This window comes from Arachis hypogaea, chromosome 15 (genome assembly GCF_003086295.3).
Source record: "Arachis hypogaea cultivar Tifrunner chromosome 15, arahy.Tifrunner.gnm2.J5K5, whole genome shotgun sequence".
NCBI classification, from domain to species: domain Eukaryota; kingdom Viridiplantae; phylum Streptophyta; class Magnoliopsida; order Fabales; family Fabaceae; genus Arachis; species Arachis hypogaea.
In genome coordinates this window covers 139,749,012-139,769,951 of record NC_092050.1, presented here as the reverse complement: position 1 = coordinate 139,769,951, position 20,940 = coordinate 139,749,012, and the positions used below count along the sequence as shown (strand labels likewise).

At 29.5% G+C, this 20,940-nt stretch overlaps 1 protein-coding gene across 1 annotated transcript; it reads left to right on the top strand.

Annotated features, from left to right (window-relative positions):
• Positions 1-3,345: 3,345 nt before the first annotated feature.
• Positions 3,346-6,145, top strand: LOC112750900 (bidirectional sugar transporter SWEET4). The gene is made up of 6 exons (XM_025799819.3): positions 3,346-3,482; positions 3,716-3,752; positions 3,846-4,062; positions 4,896-5,057; positions 5,146-5,268; positions 5,784-6,145. The coding sequence occupies exons 1-6, from the start codon at positions 3,440-3,442 to the stop codon at positions 5,946-5,948; spliced, it is 747 nt and encodes a 248-aa protein (XP_025655604.1). The 5' UTR covers positions 3,346-3,439; the 3' UTR covers positions 5,949-6,145.
• Positions 6,146-20,940: the final 14,795 nt, after the last annotated feature.

Here is a 20,940-nt window from a genome sequence, read left to right as displayed (position 1 = left end):
ATACTGTCATCCCTATTTAATTATCTTATAAATGTTTATATTTTTTTCTGGCGTCTTTAAAGTTTTTTTTTCCAAAAAAAAAAAGCTTCTAGATGTTTATAATTGCCTCAATCAATTATATGATTTTATTAGAGAATTTGTTTTTCAGATCTTTTGTTATATTAAGTAAATTTTAAGATAAATATTTCAGATGTTAAAATATCAAAATAAGGGACTATAATTTCGAAGAAGTATCCTTGAACGGAATTGTATTATTCTTAAACTTTTTGTTTTATATTATGTATGTGATTATTGATTTATAAATTTCTAAAATTTTATTTTATTTGTTAGATTTTAATAATTATAAGAATGGGTAAGAATGAGATAAATATTTATATAGACGAATTAGTTTTTTATTATCCACAAATAAGGACAAAACGAGTTTTATGCTGATTTTTGTAGAATAGACAGAGTTGAATAAGGAGAAAATTCGCATACTACCATCCCTATTTAATTATCTTATAAATGTTTATATTTTTTTCTGGCGTCTTTAAAGTCTTTTTTTCCAAAAAAAAAAGCTTCTAGATGTTTATAATTGCCTCAATCAATTATATGATTTTATTAGAGAATTTGTTTTTCAGATCTTTTGTTATATTAAGTAAATTTTAAGATAAATATTTCAGATGTTAAAATATCAAAATAAGTGACTATAATTCCGAAGAAGTATCTTTGAACGGAATTGTATTATTCTTAAACTTTTTGTTTTATATTATGTATGTGATTATTGATTTATAAATTTCTAAAATTTTATTTTATTTGTTAGATTTTAATAATTATAAGAATGGGTAAGAATGAGATAAATATTTATATAGACGAATTAGTTTTTTATTATCCACAAATAAGGACAAAACGAGTTTTATGCTGATTTTTGTAGAATAGACAGAGTTGAATAAGGAGAAAATTCGCATACTGCCATCCCTATTTAATTATCTTATAAATGTTTATATTTTTTTCTGGCGTCTTTAAAGTCTTTTTTTCCAAAAAAAAAAAAGCTTCTAGATGTTTATAATTGCCTCAATCAATTATATGATTTTATTAGAGAATTTGTTTTTCAGATCTTTTGTTATATTAAGTAAATTTTAAGATAAATATTTCAGATGTTAAAATATCAAAATAAGTGACTATAATTTTGAAGAAGTATCCTTGAACGGAATTGTATTATTCTTAAATTTTTTGTTTTATATTATGTATGTGATTATTGATTTATAAATTTCTAAAATTTTATTTTATTTGTTAGATTTTAATAATTATAAGAATGGGTAAGAATGAGATAAATATTTATATAGACGAATTAGTTTTTTATTATCCACAAATAAGGACAAAACGAGTTTTATGCTGAATTTTGTAGAATAGACAGAGTTGAATAAGGAGAAAATTCGCATACTGCTATTCCTATTTAATTATCTTATAAATGTTTATATTTTTTTCTAGCATCTTTAAAGTCTTTTTTTCCAAAAAAAAAAAAAGCTTCTAAATGTTTATAATTGCCTCAATCAATTATATGATTTTATTAGAGAATTTGTTTTTCAGATCTTTTGTTATATTAAATAAATTTTAAGATAAATATTTTAGATGTTAAAATATCAAAATAAGTGACTATAAATATCTTCATTCTCTCTTAATTATTGGTTTTTTCCTAAAAATATTATATATATAAAAAAAATTAGTTATTATATATTTGTATATAAATATATATTATTTTAAGTTATTTTTATTATATGTTTTATATTTTAATATGTATTATATATGAATAATTAATTTAGTAATTGATTTTAATATAATATATATGTGTATATGTATGTATGTGTGTAGCATATTTTTTTCTCAAAATAATGTCATTCTCTTTATTTATTTTTTTCATAATTTATGTTTCATTTTTTCTCCTTAAAAAAAATATGTTAAAATTATTTTTTAATAACTTTTTATTTAAGTTAATTTTAAATATTTGCCTTAATTTTATATAAAACAAAAATTTAATATTAACCTCTTAAACTTTTATTAGTTCTAAAATCAAATAAACTAATCTAACTCAAATCATTGCAAATTGTTTGAATCAGATTAAAATTAATTAGACTGAAAAGTTAAATGAGACCAATTTACTCAAATCCCAAAAAATTATATATTTTGAATCAAAGTATCTAAATGGCAGTGAGTGTGAGCCCCTCTGAGTTATGGATTTATGGGGCTCAGATACACAGCAGTTTCGGCATGCTAGAACAGTGCCGATGCAGAATAAAAGACAGAGGCAGGTGTCATGATCATGATCTTTGGATTGTATGCTATCGGTAATGAGATGTGGATTCTCTCTTTATTTGAGATAAGTTGCGGTTGACTGTTTGTGTGACATATACCATGCAATTGTAAATTGACTAACATTACACCCTCAATTACGTAATCCAATTTGCATCCCCTCACCACATAGCACATACATGCAAGATGCAATGCAACTGCTCTCTCTTATTTATGTATATAAGTATAATTTTTTATTATTAATTTTATTATTATATGTGAATTTTTACCACAAATAAAATAATACTAGCATAATTTTAAATAAATACCTATATATGTGTGCATATGTGTTTGTGTGCTTTAACAAATTAATAATTATATTTAATTAAAATAGTTCTCTAAGAATATTAATTAAGATAATGAATTAACCTGTATCATTGTTGTATGTGGAGATGTATAGCAGCGAAAGAAGGGAAGAAGCTATAGAGACGAAAAGAAAGAACGAGAGAGGACAGAGCGCATATAATTGTGGGAGATAAGTTGAAAAAGAGAAGTAAATTAAAAAAAAATGGAAATATTATAAAAAATTGACCTGCTAATCATTAGTTTTAGGGTAATACTTGGTATACACCTTGTTAAATTTTGTCTCTAACAAAATACTTGCCGGTTTACTGCTCTATGTTAGAAATTAATGATTTTCTTGAATAATATGAACAATAAATTTTAAAATTGACCCAATTTAAATAAAATATATTATACTTTAAATTATTCACCTAAATCTTAATATTAAAATAACTAATAGCATATCTATTTATTATTCACATTATTTAATATTTTTATTGGCTATCCATATTTTTTCATACTTAAAACACTGATTGTTTATCTGTTAATTATTTAATAATATTTGTTTAATTAATTTTAACTCATTTTTATAACAATAATTCTTAATTTTTTATTTTTATACTTTTTAAAAAAGAGTGAAGTTGATATGACTAGAAAATAGAATTTTTTACTACCTATGACAAGATGATTATTTTCTTTTTTCTTTTTCTTTATTTCATATTTCTATATAACTTATAACCGTCTTAACAGCTTGCGCATTCCTGCTCTCTCTCTCTCTCTGTTTATGTGTGAAATTGTATGTGGTGCATTAAATCAGTAGCAAAAGAAAATGGTGAGCGCCGCAGTAGCTCGTAACGTCATCGGCATTATCGGTTAGTTCTTGCCTTGCTTCTTGATTTCTCTTCTCTTTCTCCTCCATTACTTAACCTGCAAGTTGCAACGTCGTCAATTACCTGATTTGCTTTTCTTTCATCCGAATCGACAACGGAAATTCTCAATTTCTTTTCTACTTCTTTAGAATGTCTTCAATCTTTGCATGCAAAAGAAAGAACCCGATTAGAGTAAGGTTTTCGCGTTTGATGGTGTGTTTTCCGTTTCCGTGCAGGAAATGTCATCTCGTTCCTCTTGTTCTTCTCACCTGCGTAATTAACTTCTCTCGATTCCTCTATTTTTTTTTTTGTATAGAATTAAAAATTTTCGGTTATTTTTGTTATTTAAAGAAATATTAATTTCAGGCCAACTTTCTATACGATAATAAAGAAGAAGTCGGTGGAGGAATTCAAACCTGATCCATACATAGCAACAGTGCTGAACTGTGCATTTTGGGTGTTCTACGGGCTTCCTTTCGTGCACCCTCACAGCATTCTAGTCCTCACCATCAATAGCGTTGGCCTTGGATTTGAGTTCATCTATCTCACCATATATTACATTTATGCCCCCACCAAAGGACGTGTACGTCCATTTCCTCTGCTTTTTGGTTTTCGTTTTTTTTCTACCTCTTATTATGTAATCTTTCTTGTGCTTATAAGGCTATGATTGGGTAAGCTGAAAAATTATGCTTATTTCTAAAAATTGTTTATTTGTATAGAAGGTTTTTTTTTATATATATCATTGCTTATTTAAGAATAAATTTATGTTTGGATAATTTAGTTGGAAAGTAGTTTTAATTTAATCTGTGGTGTTTGGATTTTTAAAAAGTAAATGTTTTTGGTAAATTACTAAAACAGGTATGAATCAATTAAAAAAAAAAGTAACATAGCAATGTAATAGGGTAAAATATGGTATTAATTTATTTTTTCAAATTGAAACAAAATTTTTAAGAGAAAATTTCAGGGCCTAATAATCTTTATATTATTGATCAGTAATTTTAGCTAACACATTCTATTATTGTGTTTGAGCCTTTTTCTTAATGTCAGTTTATAAAAAAAATTGTACTAATTCTGTAGCTTTATTTTTTTTTTTTCCAGAAAAAAGGGTCCAAATTTCAGTTAGATTTTTGCTTGAAAACAATTTTTTTAGCAACTCTAATGGCTTAAATTATACTTTTTAAATCACTTGAACATACTAATTTTTGTAAAACAGCTTTTTTCGTTTAAAAAAAAAATTGCTATCCAAACATGCACTAATTCCTGTTACCTAAAAGTACTTAGCTGAGTTATCTGTAAGTTAAGCTTATGTTTTAGGAAGTCATTATTATCTTCACAAAATTAACTATGCCTCTGTTTAATTGGCCATTCAAGAGATGCTCAAAGCATTGTATTAATTATGTAACCATTTATGCTCAGAAAAAGGTACTGCTTTTCCTTTTCATCGAGGCTATTTTCTTTGCTGTGGTTGCACTTGTGACATTGCTGGCACTGCATGATATAAACCGGAGATCAATAGTGGTTGGTGTTTTGTCTGATATATTCAATGTGATGATGTATATCTCTCCTCTTACAATCATGGTACGCCTTTCATTTCTAACCCTCCTGTGAATCTATAATTGTAGTTACTTTGTAATCATTTTATCTTGTTCTTTGTTGAATTGAACAGGCAAAGGTTATAAGAACGAAGAGCGTTAAGTATATGCCATTCTGGCTCTCTCTTACCAACTTCCTTAATGGTTTGTGCTGGACAACATATGCTCTCATAAACCCCTTTGATCTCTTTGTCCTGGTAATTAATTCCCAAAAATGTTCTTGGATATGTATGTTGTAACGTGTAATTCATAGCCACTTAAATTTTGTGTAGTTCTCATTCTAGTACTTGTTCAATTTTTATTTTTGGTGAGTGTTCAATTAACACTTGCTTTTGAAGCTCAATTAATTAACATTAATATATTACTCCTACTGATTTACAATTTTGGTCTGACGTTGTTCTTAAAAATTGTATTAACATATTTAAAATTAGTTGTCATTTTAGAACTTTAATACGAAAGCTCTTTCTATATATTTTACCCTTAACATATTTTGGGATACATGAAAGTGATAGGTTATAACTTATAAATTATTATGGTTAATTAAATGAATATATATATATTAGTTCTTTACTTAAGTCTTCTTTCTAAAAAAATTTTAGATTCTAGAATATCAAATCATTTCCTTAAAGTGAATACATCACTCTGTTCTCAGTCAATTAACAACGTTCCTAAGTGAATACTTGACCACCGTTTGTATTATATATTTTTGTAGATAAGCAATGGTATTGGAGCAGTTTCTGGACTTGTTCAACTCATATTATATGCTTGCTATTGCTCCTGCAAGGAACAAAAAGATGAAGAAGGTGATGATGACACAAAGCCACCTTCTGGCTCTGGGGTTCAACTCTCTACTCCTAACGGAAAGTTTGCTGTTTGATATGTTGACATATATAGGGTATCTTTTGTGCTTGTCTTTCTAATGTGATTACCATAAATGCATATAGTAAAGAATTTATGGCTCAGTTTTCGTTTTCGATTTCTAGAATGTTAACTTGAATACTGTGTAGATATTTTCTCAGACTATGGGTTCATCTCTGGAAAATGTTAGCAGCTCATAATTTTTGTTTGAAGCTATTCATTAGAATAATCTAGAGGATATGATAAATCAATTATGTTAAGTATATACTAAAATTAAATATAAATTGAAAATAAATTAAACAACATATGTATTATATTCAATATGTATTATATTCAAATACATAATGACTGATTTTAATATATATATATATATATATTTTAAATGGATGCCTAATACGTTGGTTTTGGTCATTATTATTTTTCTTTCTAATAGCCACCATTAATATTATTCGAGAACTAATTTTTAGCTTTCAAAAAATGAGCTAACTTCTTTTAAATTTATTTTTGACTTTGGATTTACATTCTCTTTTCTTTGTAAATAATAAGCTAACTTTTTTTCATTTTATTTTTTACTTTGGATTTAAATTCTCATTTCTTTCCTCCAAGACCTCACTCCTATCACCACCAGTACCACTAAATGGTGTTTTCATTCGACGACTTAATACTTAATTTATTTAATTTGATCTTTAAAATTTAAAATTGAATTTAAATTGATTTTTAAAATTATAATTGGCTCAATTCGATTTTTAAAATTAGGTTATACTAGATAACTAAGGACTTTTTTGAACAACATAAAAAACCACTAATAAAGGGATAAATATTGTTTTGGTCTCCAACGTTGAGGGTCAGAATCGAAACCGTCCCCATCGTAATTTGTGATTTAGAATCATCCTTAACGATTTTTTTCGTATTAACATCGTCCTTTTAATTTTTTTCGGACAAAAATACCCTCCACCACTACCGGCACCTTTACCTCCACCACCACCACTAGGGGTGGCAAACGGGCCTAAACCCGCCGGGCCGGCCCGCGTAACCCGCCAAAAAAGGCGGGCCGGGCTGGAAAATTGGGACCGCCAAACAGCAAAAGCCCGCTTAACCCGCACCGCTTAAACCGCTGGTTTTGGCGGGGCGGGGCGGGCTTTCCCGTCGGGCTTAGTATTTTTTTAGCAAGGGGTATTTTTATAATTTTTTTTTACCAAAACCCAACTTTCCCAACCCAACTTACAAGAGAATGAAGATGAAAATTGGGTGTTTTAGATTATGTTTGTTTTGTTTTGGAGACAATATTGTTAATTATGTTTTGGATTATGTTTATTTTGCTTTGGAAACAATATTTATAATTACAAATACTTTAATATTTGTGAATACAAAAATTATAATTTGTTTATACTTTTAGAAATTATAATAGTTAAAAGTAAAAAAAAAAAGAGATTTTTTTATATCTTTATATATATTATTTAATAGTTAAAAGTAAAAAAAAAAAGATATTTGGCGGGCTTAGCCCGCCGTTAGGCGGGGCGGGCCAGTCCGCCAAATGGCGGGCTTCTGGCGGGGCGGGGCGGGCTTCCCCGCTTGCCACCCCTAACCACCACCAACACCAGCACCAACACCAACACCACCAAAAATAACATCAATGAAATCAACACAAATTCAACAAATTCAATAACTAAATCAACACAAGCAGAAGCAGAAAGCAGAAAAAATCAACACAAGCAAAAGCAAAGCAGATGCAGAAGAAGCAGATACAGAAGAAGAAGAAGCAGATGAAGAAGAAGAAGCAGATGCAGAAGCCGAAGCAGGACAACCGGCAGCTCGTGGGCGGCGGAGCAACGACGGCTGGGTAGATCGGCGGTGGCAGGAGCATGCATGAACGGCGGCGACGCACTCCACGGCTGGGTAGATCGGCAGCTTGGGCACCCCTTCCCGGCGACGCACTCCACGGCGGCGGCAAAAGCATGCATGAACGGCGGCGACGTCTTCCTCTGTTCGCAGTTCTGGCAGCGGGTAGTGGGCGGACCGGCGACGATGCAGGTGTCGGATGGTGGCGGCGGCTATGGCAACGGCCTCCTCCCCTCCACCGGTACTCCCTCTCTCTTTCTCAAATCTCCTCTCTCGCTGCTCGTGCTCAGTGGCGAAGGATCCAAAGGTGGCGGCGATGTCAAGAAGCGACGGCGGAGACCCGCGGTGAAGGCGATGGCCTCCTCCCCTCCCTCCTTCGCGTTTCCTTCCGCCCCCACCCCCAACAAAAACGCGTTTCCTTCCCTCCCCCTCCCCCCAAAACGCGTTCTGTTTTTTATTTTTTAAAAAATTTTATATTTTTTATTAAAAATGACGATTTTAATACGAAAAAAACGTTAAGGATGATTCTAAATCACAAATTACGATGGAGACGGTTTCGATTCTGACCCTCAACGTTAGGGACCAAAACAATACTTATCCCTAAAATAAACATCCGATATATCTATTATTCACATTGTTTAGTATTTTCATTCTCTACCTATACTTTTCCTTTAAAATTTACAATAGTAACTCACGTTTGCCCCTAAGCTGATTTCTGTAAATGGCGCATTGATTTTGCACGTTAACTTACTAAAATTTTGAGTCATTGCCTAGATTCCATGTGAGTAAGATCTACTAGACCTTCTAGAAATTTGATTGACTCTCCAACATCCTCACGAAGACTATAATAATAAGTTCAATTTGAAAATTTTGTTGTTTTGAAAGCAACAATCAAACTTTTGGAACTCTAATAAATCTTGATCACATGAGACCTAGGTGAGGAATCTAAATCACAAGTCAATATACCAAATCAACATGTCGTTATCAGAGATTAGCTCAAGGGTTAATGTGAGTTACGATTATAAATTTTGAAGTCCAATTTGAATCTATTAAAATTTTAAGGGTCAAATTAAATCAGACTTCAAATTTTATGGGCCAAATTAAGTATTAACTCTCTCATCGACCTAAGATGAAAAAAGACAAAAAAAAAAATCTGTATTTTGAACATAAAAAAATACTATATTAGAACATCCTAAACTAAAATTTTGAATTTACCAATATACAAATAAAAAAATGAGAAAAAGGAAGGTACTTGCCAAAGAAAAGAACAGAGATAAAAGCTATTCCAACTCCAAGGTCACCACCAACCACAAGTCCAAATTCACAACATAACATTCGAAAATGCAAATTCAAATAACAATATAGCGAAAGAATGAGGTTTAAGTTTTTTCTTTTTTTTTTTTTTTTGTCTAGAGGGTTTAACTATTTTTTTTTTTGTATTAAATCGGGGCTAAAGCCCATAGATGGTTTAGGTTAAGTTATATCATATAGCTACCTCTACTTTTTTTGGACGAAATAACTCCCTTTCTTAGTGAGAATTATTTGTATCTACAATAATCGTACTAAAAAACCTTTTTGTGAGAGAGATTTTTTTCTTGGACTCGGGTGGACGGTTTTACAAAGTTACGCCTTAGTTTTTAATCCACTGAAAATCTTTTAAAGACAAACCGGCATGGGACTCAAACAAAATACTAACTTGACTCTTATTGAGTAGGCCACATAACCCAAAAATTTAAAGCCCAAATGGTGGATTATTAACTAGCTGCATTTTATTACGAGAACAGAAAAAAATAGAACATTAAAATTAAAAATAAGATATAAAAAACAGAGATACAAAAATTAGTATTCTTATATTTTATTTGATGATAAATTATAATAAATTACAAAAGTAGAAAAAAAATACAATGATAAAAAAATATAATTATAAAAATTGATAAAAATAATAAAAAATAATATATCTCTTGTTAGTATTTTTGTATTTTTTTTGTCAAAAAACTTACAAAATATATTAATTTAATGTCTCTAAATATAATATTTTTGTCTGTGTCTTATCTGCCCCAACATTTATTAATTAATAATAATATACGAATAAGATAAAAATATATATATCAAATCAGATATAGTATAAGTAAAATTTTAAATATAACAAAAAATAATAATATTACATCACATTGCGATTTAAATTAAATTGAATCGGTTTTGAGAAATAGATTCAAAATCTAATATAATCTATGTGGTTCACTAAAACTAAAATTCAATCAAATTAAAATTAGTGTAATTTTAATTAATTTTCGATTTAAATTATATTTGGACAAACAATTTAATTTGGATTGATTTAAATTTAAATGTTCGTACATGTAACAAACCCTTACACAATGAGAGAGTCAACCGAACAAATTGATTTGAAGGAGCAAGAGGTAGGTGACTCTTATATGATGACAATTATTGAGGAGGTTTATATTTTTGGTTTCTTCTGTATTTTTTAACTCGGTAGATTAAAGATTAATATATTACGAATCAAAATTTTATTTAAAGATTTATTACTAACTAATAAATTAATACATGAATTAACCACCTAATGAATATATTTACATATTATATGTCCCTACAATATAAGTGATCACTTCTTACATATATTGAGTCCCCAACCTTACCACCATATTTACTTAGAATCACTTTACTCATCTACTATTTCTCCTGTTCTTCCCACAACCCGAATGATTTCTGAACCTTATATAGCATATGTATGTTTTTGGAAATAGGGTTTTATAGTAGAGAACGAATTTATTTCTGAAGAAAATATTCTCCTACCTACATTTATTTTTATTATCCATCCACCTCACAAGGATTGTACCTTCCTCTTCAATCGCAATATGTAAAGCGTCCTCAATGACCTGGATTATTGCTAAAAAAATGCTGGAGTGTAATTGTTGTGTTGTACAGTATTGAGAAGATGCTCTAGCTGTGAGAGTTGTTATAGTTGTAAAATTAGTTAATGAAAATTTTGATCAGAAGTTGATGTTGAAGAGGAAAAAATAATAGAAAAGAAGTTGACAATAGCAAAACATGTAATTGTTTATTGTCGAAATAATAAATTTAATTAAATGTTGAGAATATTGGTCTAAGACATATGATTGTAAATTTTATTGGAGTTTAAAAAGATTTTGTTAGTAAGTACTTTTTATAACAATGTGAATTAAGATAGAATAGCAAACGAGGAAATGAATGTATGTGATGAATGAGAAACTGTTCTAGATTAACGATCAAATTGATATTGGTTCGAAGGATAAACAAGTTTGACTGAAGTAGCACCATGAATATTTGACGAGTTGCATTTTGAGTTAACAGTAATTTGAGTAGTAGATATCAATAATATAATGACATTAGTAAGAAGTGTATGAAAAATGACTTTGGACGAGGAAAAACGAATGCGTTGTTGTAGAATTTGGTTTAAAGAACAATATTTGTTTACGCTAGAGGTTTTAGGGCAAATGGTATATGTTTTCGAATCTCATGTGAAATGTTGAAGGATTGACGGGTTAGGATTTAGTGATCTAGTCTTTGTGATTTGGATTTCGGGTTAATTAGTATTGTTACTATGTTATCTGAATAGTTAACTTGTTATAAGTAGTGCTAAAGCTTGTTAGAGTTAATATTTGTTTGGACTTTATTAGGTAGGTAATGACTTTTGTGAATAATGTGAACAATGGGTTCTAAAATTGGCTCAATAAAGTAAAAACATACTACATCCCAAATTATTCACCTAAATCTTCATATTAGGATAATCATCCGCACAGCTAATAAATTGAACATCCGATATATCTATTATTAGGTTGCGTTTGTTTACAGAGACAGGATATTGAGACAGGGACACTGAGACACAAAATCGTGTTTGGCAGAGGAGACATGGACAGAGACAATGTGTCCAGAGACACTGAATTAGTGTATTTTGTATCTATTTTGACAGGAAGGACACGGAGACACTAACAAGAGACACAACTTATTTTTTATTTTTTCTTTCATTATTCTTATTAATTTTTCATAATTATATTTTTTATTGTTATATTTTTCATCTCAAATTTTTTGAATGAAAAAAAATGAGAATAAATTAAATTTTCATAATTTATTCTAGTTTATCACCAAATAGAATACAAGAACATAAAATTTTGTGTCTCTGTCCATCAGTATCTTGTCCTGTCCTGTTTTTAATGTCTTGTCCTATTTTTGTTATCTACCTATACTTTTCCTATTTAAAATTAGTAATTAGTTACATTATGACCTAATACATGGTATGACAGTTTAGGAGTATTTGTTGTTTTAGTTATTGAAACAAAATCTGCCGATTGTGCAAATTAAATTATTTCATAAATTGTAAGAATTAAATGTGTATATTTGTAATTTAGAATGCGAAACTATTTTTGATGTACGAATATTTCATTTAGGATTAAAAGTTGTTTTAAGAGTACAATTATTGAAATTTAATTTCATGTCCTGCCAGTTGAAATTTTTAGTTAATTTAATTTTTTGGAGTATAGGAAATGAAGTTTTGAATATGAATTTATGTTCTGAGTGTACCTAATGAAATGTAGATTTTGAACATAACTTAACTGCATATTATTCGTAGTTTTTTTTTTATTTTTAGAATTATTATTATTATTATTATTATTATTATTATTATTATTATTATTAAGGTGAACATTTTGTTTTGTTTTTGTCTAAAAATTCTATTTGTTTAACTTAAATGTTCACACACTAATAAATCCATCTTTATCAAACGAGGGATCATAGTACATGGGAAATTATAGTGTACAGATTGGAGGATACAGATATTCTTTTTGGAGTTATCGTGTAGTGACAAGTGTCTAGAGAGAGCCGCTTGTTCGCTGAAAGGGGTGACGTGAAGCATGCACGAAGCCGAATAGCTCGTGTTAGGAGGGAATTGGCTCCGTTTGGGAAGGAGGTACTGTGCTTGAATGGGGGAATTGGGCCCTGCTGGACTGGACTCCATAGTCCATACAAGGCCTTGGATGAAGGTGGGCTGTGAGAGAATCATGGTTGAAAGGGTGGGATAGGTCAAAAGCGTCTCTGTTTCAGTAAATAAGTAACGGGTATATGACCCCTTGACCCGAAAAAAAAAGAAAAAAATAAATAAAAGATTGCATAACCCAATTGAAGGCAGAAAAAAAAGAGACACTTTGATAAAGATGTTTAAAATTTTTTTTTTAAAGATATTTTTTATTAATTAAAATTTAATACATATAATTAATTAAACTATATTATTTTTGTCAAAATTAGATAAGACAAATTGATTTGGTCAAAAAATCAGTAAACCAAATCTTGAATCGATTTAAATTAATATTCTTTTTTATAGAAAATGACTACAATAACCTTATTATAGAAAATTACTAAAATATTTTTATTATATATTTTTTTAATTTTAAAAATCCTAAATACTAACCCCATAATACAGGACATTATATTAGTGTCTTGTCCGTTGTATCTAAATACAATACACAAAAAATAATTTTTAGTGTCTTCATTCTATTATATCTGTCTTAATGTCATGTCTTATCCTGTCTCCAAAAATAAACGCAGCCTATAAGACGGCTATTTTTTTTAGGTATGGAAGTAAGGGTAATGATATAATGATACACTATAATTTTTGGTATTGTACGAAATTGTGGAAGGTATAGAAATAGGACGGTCCAATTAGTGAACCTCAATTTCATTTAATTTTTTTTAACACAAATCGGACAATCTAATTTGTGTACCATCTACTAATCGGACGGTCCGATTTCTACTTTTTTAATTAAGCGATTCCACATTTGAGAATAACATCCCATCAATCCACATTTTTATAAAAACACCGTTGTAACTCCAATATCAAAAACAAAAAGTTCGTATTTACGTTATAGAGTTTGATCACAGCTGCAGCAGAATTGAAGCTAAAGCATGTCATTTAATAGTTCATTATTCATTCAGCTTTCACTCTCATAAATCAGTAAATATCCCTTTTCTTAATTTGTGTATCTCGTTTGGTTTGGTGAAATAACACCGTAATACTATATTAATACCAATAGGCAATAACAATATTAATTAGCTAGGACAAAAAATATTAATTAACTAAAATATGAATTTAATTTTAATTGATATAATTATTTTTTAAAAAATTATGGCATATGCATTTTTTAATTGATGGGAAAAATTGATAACTAATTCTATATAATATATATAAAAGAGAACTTTTTTCTTGTATAATTCAAAAATAAAAAATAAATTATATAATTTTCTTTAATTCATTTGTAAACTAATATTCTAGAAAAATTTGAGAACTAACAATTTTTAGTAGTTTTGGTCATTATTTAGCTAGCACAAATATTAAATTATTTTTAACAAATAAATTTTATTAATTCATGTATATAAATTTTGAAAAATATAGGTATAAACTGTATTGATTTATATGTACAAAATTTTAATAAATATAAATGTAAAGTATATGTTTTTGTGTGTAAAATATCTGTAAATATAATTATAAATTATTGTTGACTAAAAATAATAATATTTGCTAGTAGCGATGTAGCATTGCTCATATTTTAATTCAACTTACTATTTCTCTATCCATAATTCTGTATCCTTTTTAATTATTTGTAAATTTTTTTATCCATATATTTATATATATATATATATATATATATATATATATATATATATATATATATATATATAATGCTTAAAATTGTTAATAATAATACTAATAACATTTTATTTATTCAATTATGAAATATATTTAAAAATTGGCATTATGTTTTCAATTATTTACATACTTATTTAACTATTTTTTTATTAATCTGCTAAATACTTTTAAAGTCTAATAGTATTTAATTTATATATTGGTACATGTATTAAAATGGCTAAAAATACAAACAAAGAAAAATTTTATAAAAAAGAGTCTAATTATACGATGTTTATATACAAATGGTCCTTGGGTGTGACAGTAGAAAAATTGACTTGACTTTTTTTCTTTTAATTTACAATTAAGTGAAATAATTACATGAGCGAAAAAATTTAGAATAAAAAATTGGAGAGTTTTGTATTTATAATGTACATTATCTTTGATTCTTAGAGTAAAAGCACGATTTAACTTTTTTATAATATTTTTTAATCGTATGTAAATTAATTAAAAAAATATTTTAATTTTTTAAATTAAATTCAAAATTTTAATTTCTATTACAATTAAAAAACTTTAATCCTAAAAATAATTACTTTAGGATATAAAAATTAAATATGAAGATTATGAATTCACCTTTGAATCAATATTTGTTATTGATTTTATTTAATTAATAAATATTACATACTAGCTAATATATACAATTTAGATACTATGACAATAATTAACACAAACAATTTAAAATGAATTAAAAATGAGATTTTTTTAAAGTTATAAGAAAAGAGAGTGTATATTTTATAAATAAAAAAAATATCATTTTAATATCTCTTAAAAAAATTTCTTTTAAATTTTACTGAACACATTTTTTAAATTTCTTAAATTTAATAATATCTTGAAGTTAAATCTTGGATTTTGTATGTGTAGCTCAGGGATAAATTAAAATTATTGAACTTATACATACCGAATCAATTAGTGATCAAGTTTAATTTGAAAAGACTTGATGCAATAATAATATCTAATATTTTTATATTTTTTAATAATTAAAATAATTGTTTAGGGTGAAAATTGTTGAAAAAATAACATGGTGTAACACTATTTTATAAAGGAAAAGTATATGGAACCAAAATGTAACCAGCCAAAAAGTAAACAAAACCGTTTAATTAAAATCACTTTTTGAATAATATGTTTGAAAACCGCTTCTGAGATCACGGAGCACAAACCAAAACCCAATTTTTCATGGAACCCAAACACATTTTAGCTGATTTTTTGCTGATATGCTTTTGGTTCCTAATTGTTCTCTTTTATAAAAAATCATTTACAATGCCCCGTTAACTACAAGCTTCAACCAAAATGTATGGACCACCTGTAATATTGATTTATACTAAAGGAACAAGTCAACCATTAAGAAATATAAACATAAATGATCATTAAAAAAAATAAGCCACTCTTTTCGCAATAAATATTTAATCAATAATTTTGTGCTGAATAAAATTATACATTTAACTGCCACTCAAAAATTAAAACAGTAATTTATGTGTTTTCAAGCTCTAGATGTACATTCAACCACCACCCTTTTCCTTACTATAATAACATGCATCACACTGCTGCATACTGCAACCAACGGAACGCGTGACGTTCACTCGTTCAGAACCCGTTCGACTTCACGTCACCAAGCCAGCTTCGTTGCACCTTTTATGAGCTTCTGCCCCCTTCTCTGAGCCAGTTGCATAGTGCAACATGGGGCCAATACGTGTCAACATATGAAACAAAATGACAAAAAATTTGTATATCTGTATGAACTTTAATCTGTACACTAGTGCGACCCTACATACATACTAAAAAGACTCTACACATAATTATCTTCGTTAATTCTAGATTAATATCTTAATATTAGGCAATAACTCCTGTATTAATAACTTTTGAGCATATTCATATCTTATCAACCCCAACACGTGTCAAATTCACACTTTACTAACGTTTTTTAACATCTGTTGAAGGAGTCTTTCATAAATATCGTAGCAAAATTCACCACTTAAATAAAATCACCTCTTATGTCTTCACTTCGTTCGAGTATCTGTCTAGATGATCCTTTATTTCGGACCAAAATAATCCGAAAGCTTAGCTCCTTTATCGATCAACAAATAATTAAGAAAAATAATATAATTCATTTGTTGATTGATTGATTGTTTATCTTTCAATTCCGTTGGATAGTTTAATTTAATTAATTGATCCTTTCTGTCTATCTTTGTTTTAGTATTGAGAATAAATCATTGAGAGGCCAGATGATAACAAATATCTAGCTTCTTGTGATATAAGTCTATTCTTTATTCATTTGGTTTTCCTTACTATTCACATGTGGAAAAGAGGGTGAACAAAGTGAAAATAAATAAAATAGTTTTCTTCAAGCAAAAAATTAAGCAATTAACGTTTAAGATTTATTGGTGAACCATGCATAGGTACACACACATAAAAAATTATTTTAGTTCGTTTTAGAAACTTTCCTCCAACCTTATGTAGCTAGTTAATGTAAAAAACAATTTGTTTAATTTTATTATTAGCTTGTTTATTGGGGATACAAATAATATATATTTAATTATATTACATAAATATAAAAAAATCAACTAAGGATCAACTAGCTATTTATATATAAATATATATTAGAATAAAAAAGACCAAACATTCACTTTCATAATTAAATTTTATAAGCAATAATAATAAAACTATACAAATAATATAATCAAACATGATTTATACTTGATGGAACTGCTTGAACTTAAGAAGAGGGTTGAATCAAGTTGGCTTAAAATTAATTTTTTTAAGCTTTATTTTTGCAGAAGCTAAATATGTAGGAGATTTTTTCGTTTTATCTCATACTCAGAAATAAAACAGAAAAGAAAAGAAGAGATAGAGGCCAGCATGTATCCTGGTTCATTTTCTAAGTGTCATAAAACCTACATCCAGTCTCCACCACAACTATGGTGGAATTTTTACTTAATCAAACAGATTACAAACACCAATACTAATGAATTACAACCCAATTCATCTAGTATCTTCCACTAAGCTTTTTACCCCAAAGCCTAGCAACCCAAGTGCTGTCCCAACTTGGAAGGAGAATCTAGCCAGTTTTAGAAAGACCAAGTGCTATCCCAACTTGGCAAGGAGAATCCGGAGATTCAATTTACCACCAAGTGCTATCCCAACTTGGCAAGGGGAACTAAACCTTAGTTTACAGAAACCAAATTACACAAAAAGAATTCATTTGGCTTTTTCATGCATCTCTCTTGCCTCTTCTCTCATGCCTTTTTCAACTCACATTCTCAAGCCTTTTTTCTCAAATACAGAAAGATGACATTAGATAGCCATAACAAAGAAAATCTGAAATGAAGCACAAATTGAAGGAGAATGATTTCAGCTCAAGTGTTTTGAGATGATGCTCTTGTATCACTCTATTTCCTTGATTTCAAATGCTGAAGTGAGGTTTATTTTATATCTTCAGCTTGCTCTCCAATTTGCCTCTTCCAATTCCTTGTACCATCAACCCGTTGGAGTTGTGTCCATTGGCATGCCGTCCTTGTTCCATTCTGCTCCACTAATGCTACTTGTTGGAGGAGCTGCTCCACCAACTCTGTTGTACTTGGATCTGCTGTCTTCTTTGGCATGCATAGCACTTCTATTTTTGAGTCATTCTAACTGCTGTCTATAACTCTGTATTTTTGTTTACTCTTTCAAACTTGCTAATGATCTTCTGAATTTTGATTCTGAGTTATCCTTGGAGTAGTGATATTTTTTTGTGTTTTTGTTGCCTTTCTAGAGCCACAGCTGTCCCATAATAGTGCCAAATGTCCTTGTTTCTTGTTGCTTCGTTAATCTCTTTTTGTTCCAGCTGTCTTCCTTTTTCCATGATGAAGACAAATGCCCCTTTATCACTTTGCAAATGCAGAGCCTTCTTCTTTTGCACCTTTTTGCTGATCGGTGCTTGTTTAAAGACTTTGGGATTGTGCATTGAATTGAAGCATTAAAGGAATACTTAAGCAACATTGTTGGGCTGAGAAAAGAATAATGGGCCTGCATCACTGAAACACACATCAAACTACAATTGGATTTTTAACCCAATAAATATTTGTCATCATAATTTATTTATCAAAATCAATCTTAACTCAACAATCTCTCCCTTGATGACAAACATGATAAAGAGAATAAATTAATTTAAACTTCTAGCTGAATTGAGTTAAGAGTACTTTCCTTTGATAACCATCCAAACTGTTATGGTGTTGTGTAATGTTCCCCCTCAATGTTAACATTTTCTCCCTTAATTATGGCTTACTTCTTCAAGTAGATATAACTTAAAACAACCAAGAACAATTACCAAAGCAATATATCACAACAACAATAACACATAGCATAGAACAATTAAATTTAAGCAGAGTAACACAGCAACACATAAGATAATACATATCACTAAGCATCATCATCCATAACCTAAGCTAAATCTAACTTTTCTTTTCTTTTCTCCTCCTTTTGTCATCAAGGAGGAAAATGAAAGACCCTGCATAAAATTTGTTAGTGGCTAAACACATGCAGTCTGAAATAGTAGCAAAGCAAAGTGTTAGATTAGAGATGAGAGTAGCTTGGCATCAGAGTTGGAGTCATCGAAGCCTTCATCCTCATTGTCATTGTCAGTGGTGGTACACTCAGCTTCAATTTTCTCTACATAATTTCAGAAAATGTGAGTGCAGCCCTTTGTCTTCTTGAGTGCAGTTTCTTCCATGCTTTCAGCTCTCTTCCTTTCAGTCCCAAAGTTGATGAGAAGATCTGTCAGATTCACGAATTCTTGGAGCAAATCCTTTATGATCTCAGTCATGATTCAAATTTTGGCTGAGTTGGACTTAGGAATAAATGGATTACGACCATAAACCAGAGCTTCAGTATCCCCATCAGTGCTTCTACGCTTGGTCGCTATTCTCCTTACTACACTACCCCTTTTAATGTAAGAATTTAAATTTCCTGAAGATCTCAGTCCCAAAATCAACATTATAATACTGAAAAAAAATTATGAGTAACATGGCATAAAGCAAAGCATTTTTCGAACTCATACATGCATGCATGTGCCTCAACAAAATGAGAAGTAGGGTGAAGGAGTGGAGAGTGGCGTGTGTGAAATGACTCATGAAGAGAAAAAAAATAGACCTAAAGTAGTACAAAGGTCTCAACTTGAAAATATTGAAAAAAGATTTTGAAAACAATTGAGTTTAACAGTAGTAACCAAATGAACCAAGATTTCAAAAGATGAAAAAGTTAATTGTTGAAAACAAAAAAATAAATCCAAGTTAAAATGAAAAACAATTGTTTTAAAATCCAAGTCCAAAGTAGGACCACCACATTTAGACACAAGTGGCCCATCTGAGAGTAGACAAGTAAACACCCTAGGCCCACCAAATCTGATAAGCCTCTAACGAGTCCAAATAGCAACAAATCAAATTAATGAAGATACTCATCATCTGCCCAGAATAGTTTCATCTCGACCTATAAGACAAAACGCTTGAACTAGAATATCAGAAGGATTAAGAAAAATTAGATGAATCAAGAATGCCCAGAGCAGTTCGTAATTTACAGAACCTCTCTTTTATCAATGGTTTAATGAAAATATCAGCTAGTTGATCTTCAGATTTAACAAACTGAATATCTAAATTTTTATTTTGCACATGTTCTCTTATAGAATGAAATCTAGCTTCAATGTGCTTTGTTCTTGAGTGCGAAACAGGGTTTTTTGAAATATTGATAGCACTCATGTTATCACAAAATAATGAAATATTAGATACTTTCAATTTATAATCAGCTAACTGAGTTTTCAACCATAGTAATTGAGAACAACAAGAAGAGGCTGTAATATACTCAGCCTCGGCAGTGGATAGTGCCACTGTTGCTTGCTTCTTGTTTGACCATACATTGAGAGATTTGCTAAGGAAGCAACACATGCCACTTGTGCTTCTTCTATCAATTCTGTCCCCCAGCGAAATCTGCATCACAATAACTCACTAATTGAAAAGAATCAGTTTTGGGATACCATAAACCATAATTAGTGGTACCAAGCATATATCGAATGATCCTCATGACATTTGAGAGATGAGATTCCTTAGGCTTTGATTGGAATTTTGAGCACACACCAACGCTATGTATCATGTCATGCCTTGAGGAGGTTAGATACATCAAAGAACCAATCATTCCTCTGTAATGTATCTCGTCAACATCTCTAGCATGTTCATCTTTGTCAAGCTTGATGTTAGGATGCATAGGGGTTCCCATTAGCTTGGCACACTCCAGTCCAAATTTCTTGAGAAGTTTCTTTGCATATTTCTCTTGATGAATGAAAATTCCCTCTTCAGTTTGCTTGATTTGTAAGCCTAGGAAGAAGGTTAATTCTCCCATCATGCTCATATCAAATTCACTTGTCATTAGCTTAGCAAAATCTGCACACAAAGCCTCATTAGCTGAACCAAAAATGATA

What these genes read in the sequence shown, in the direction of transcription:
- LOC112750900 (XM_025799819.3), top strand. Translation starts at nt 3,440, where the DNA reads ATGGTGAGCGCCGCAGTAGCTCGTAACGTCATCGGCATTATCG. An exon ending in CTCTTGTTCTTCTCACCTGC is followed by an intron (nt 3,753 to 3,845) that starts GTAATTAACTTC and finishes TATTAATTTCAG; the next exon opens with GCCAACTTTCTATACGATAA. An exon ending in TCTCTCCTCTTACAATCATG is followed by an intron (nt 5,058 to 5,145) that starts GTACGCCTTTCA and finishes TGAATTGAACAG; the next exon opens with GCAAAGGTTATAAGAACGAA.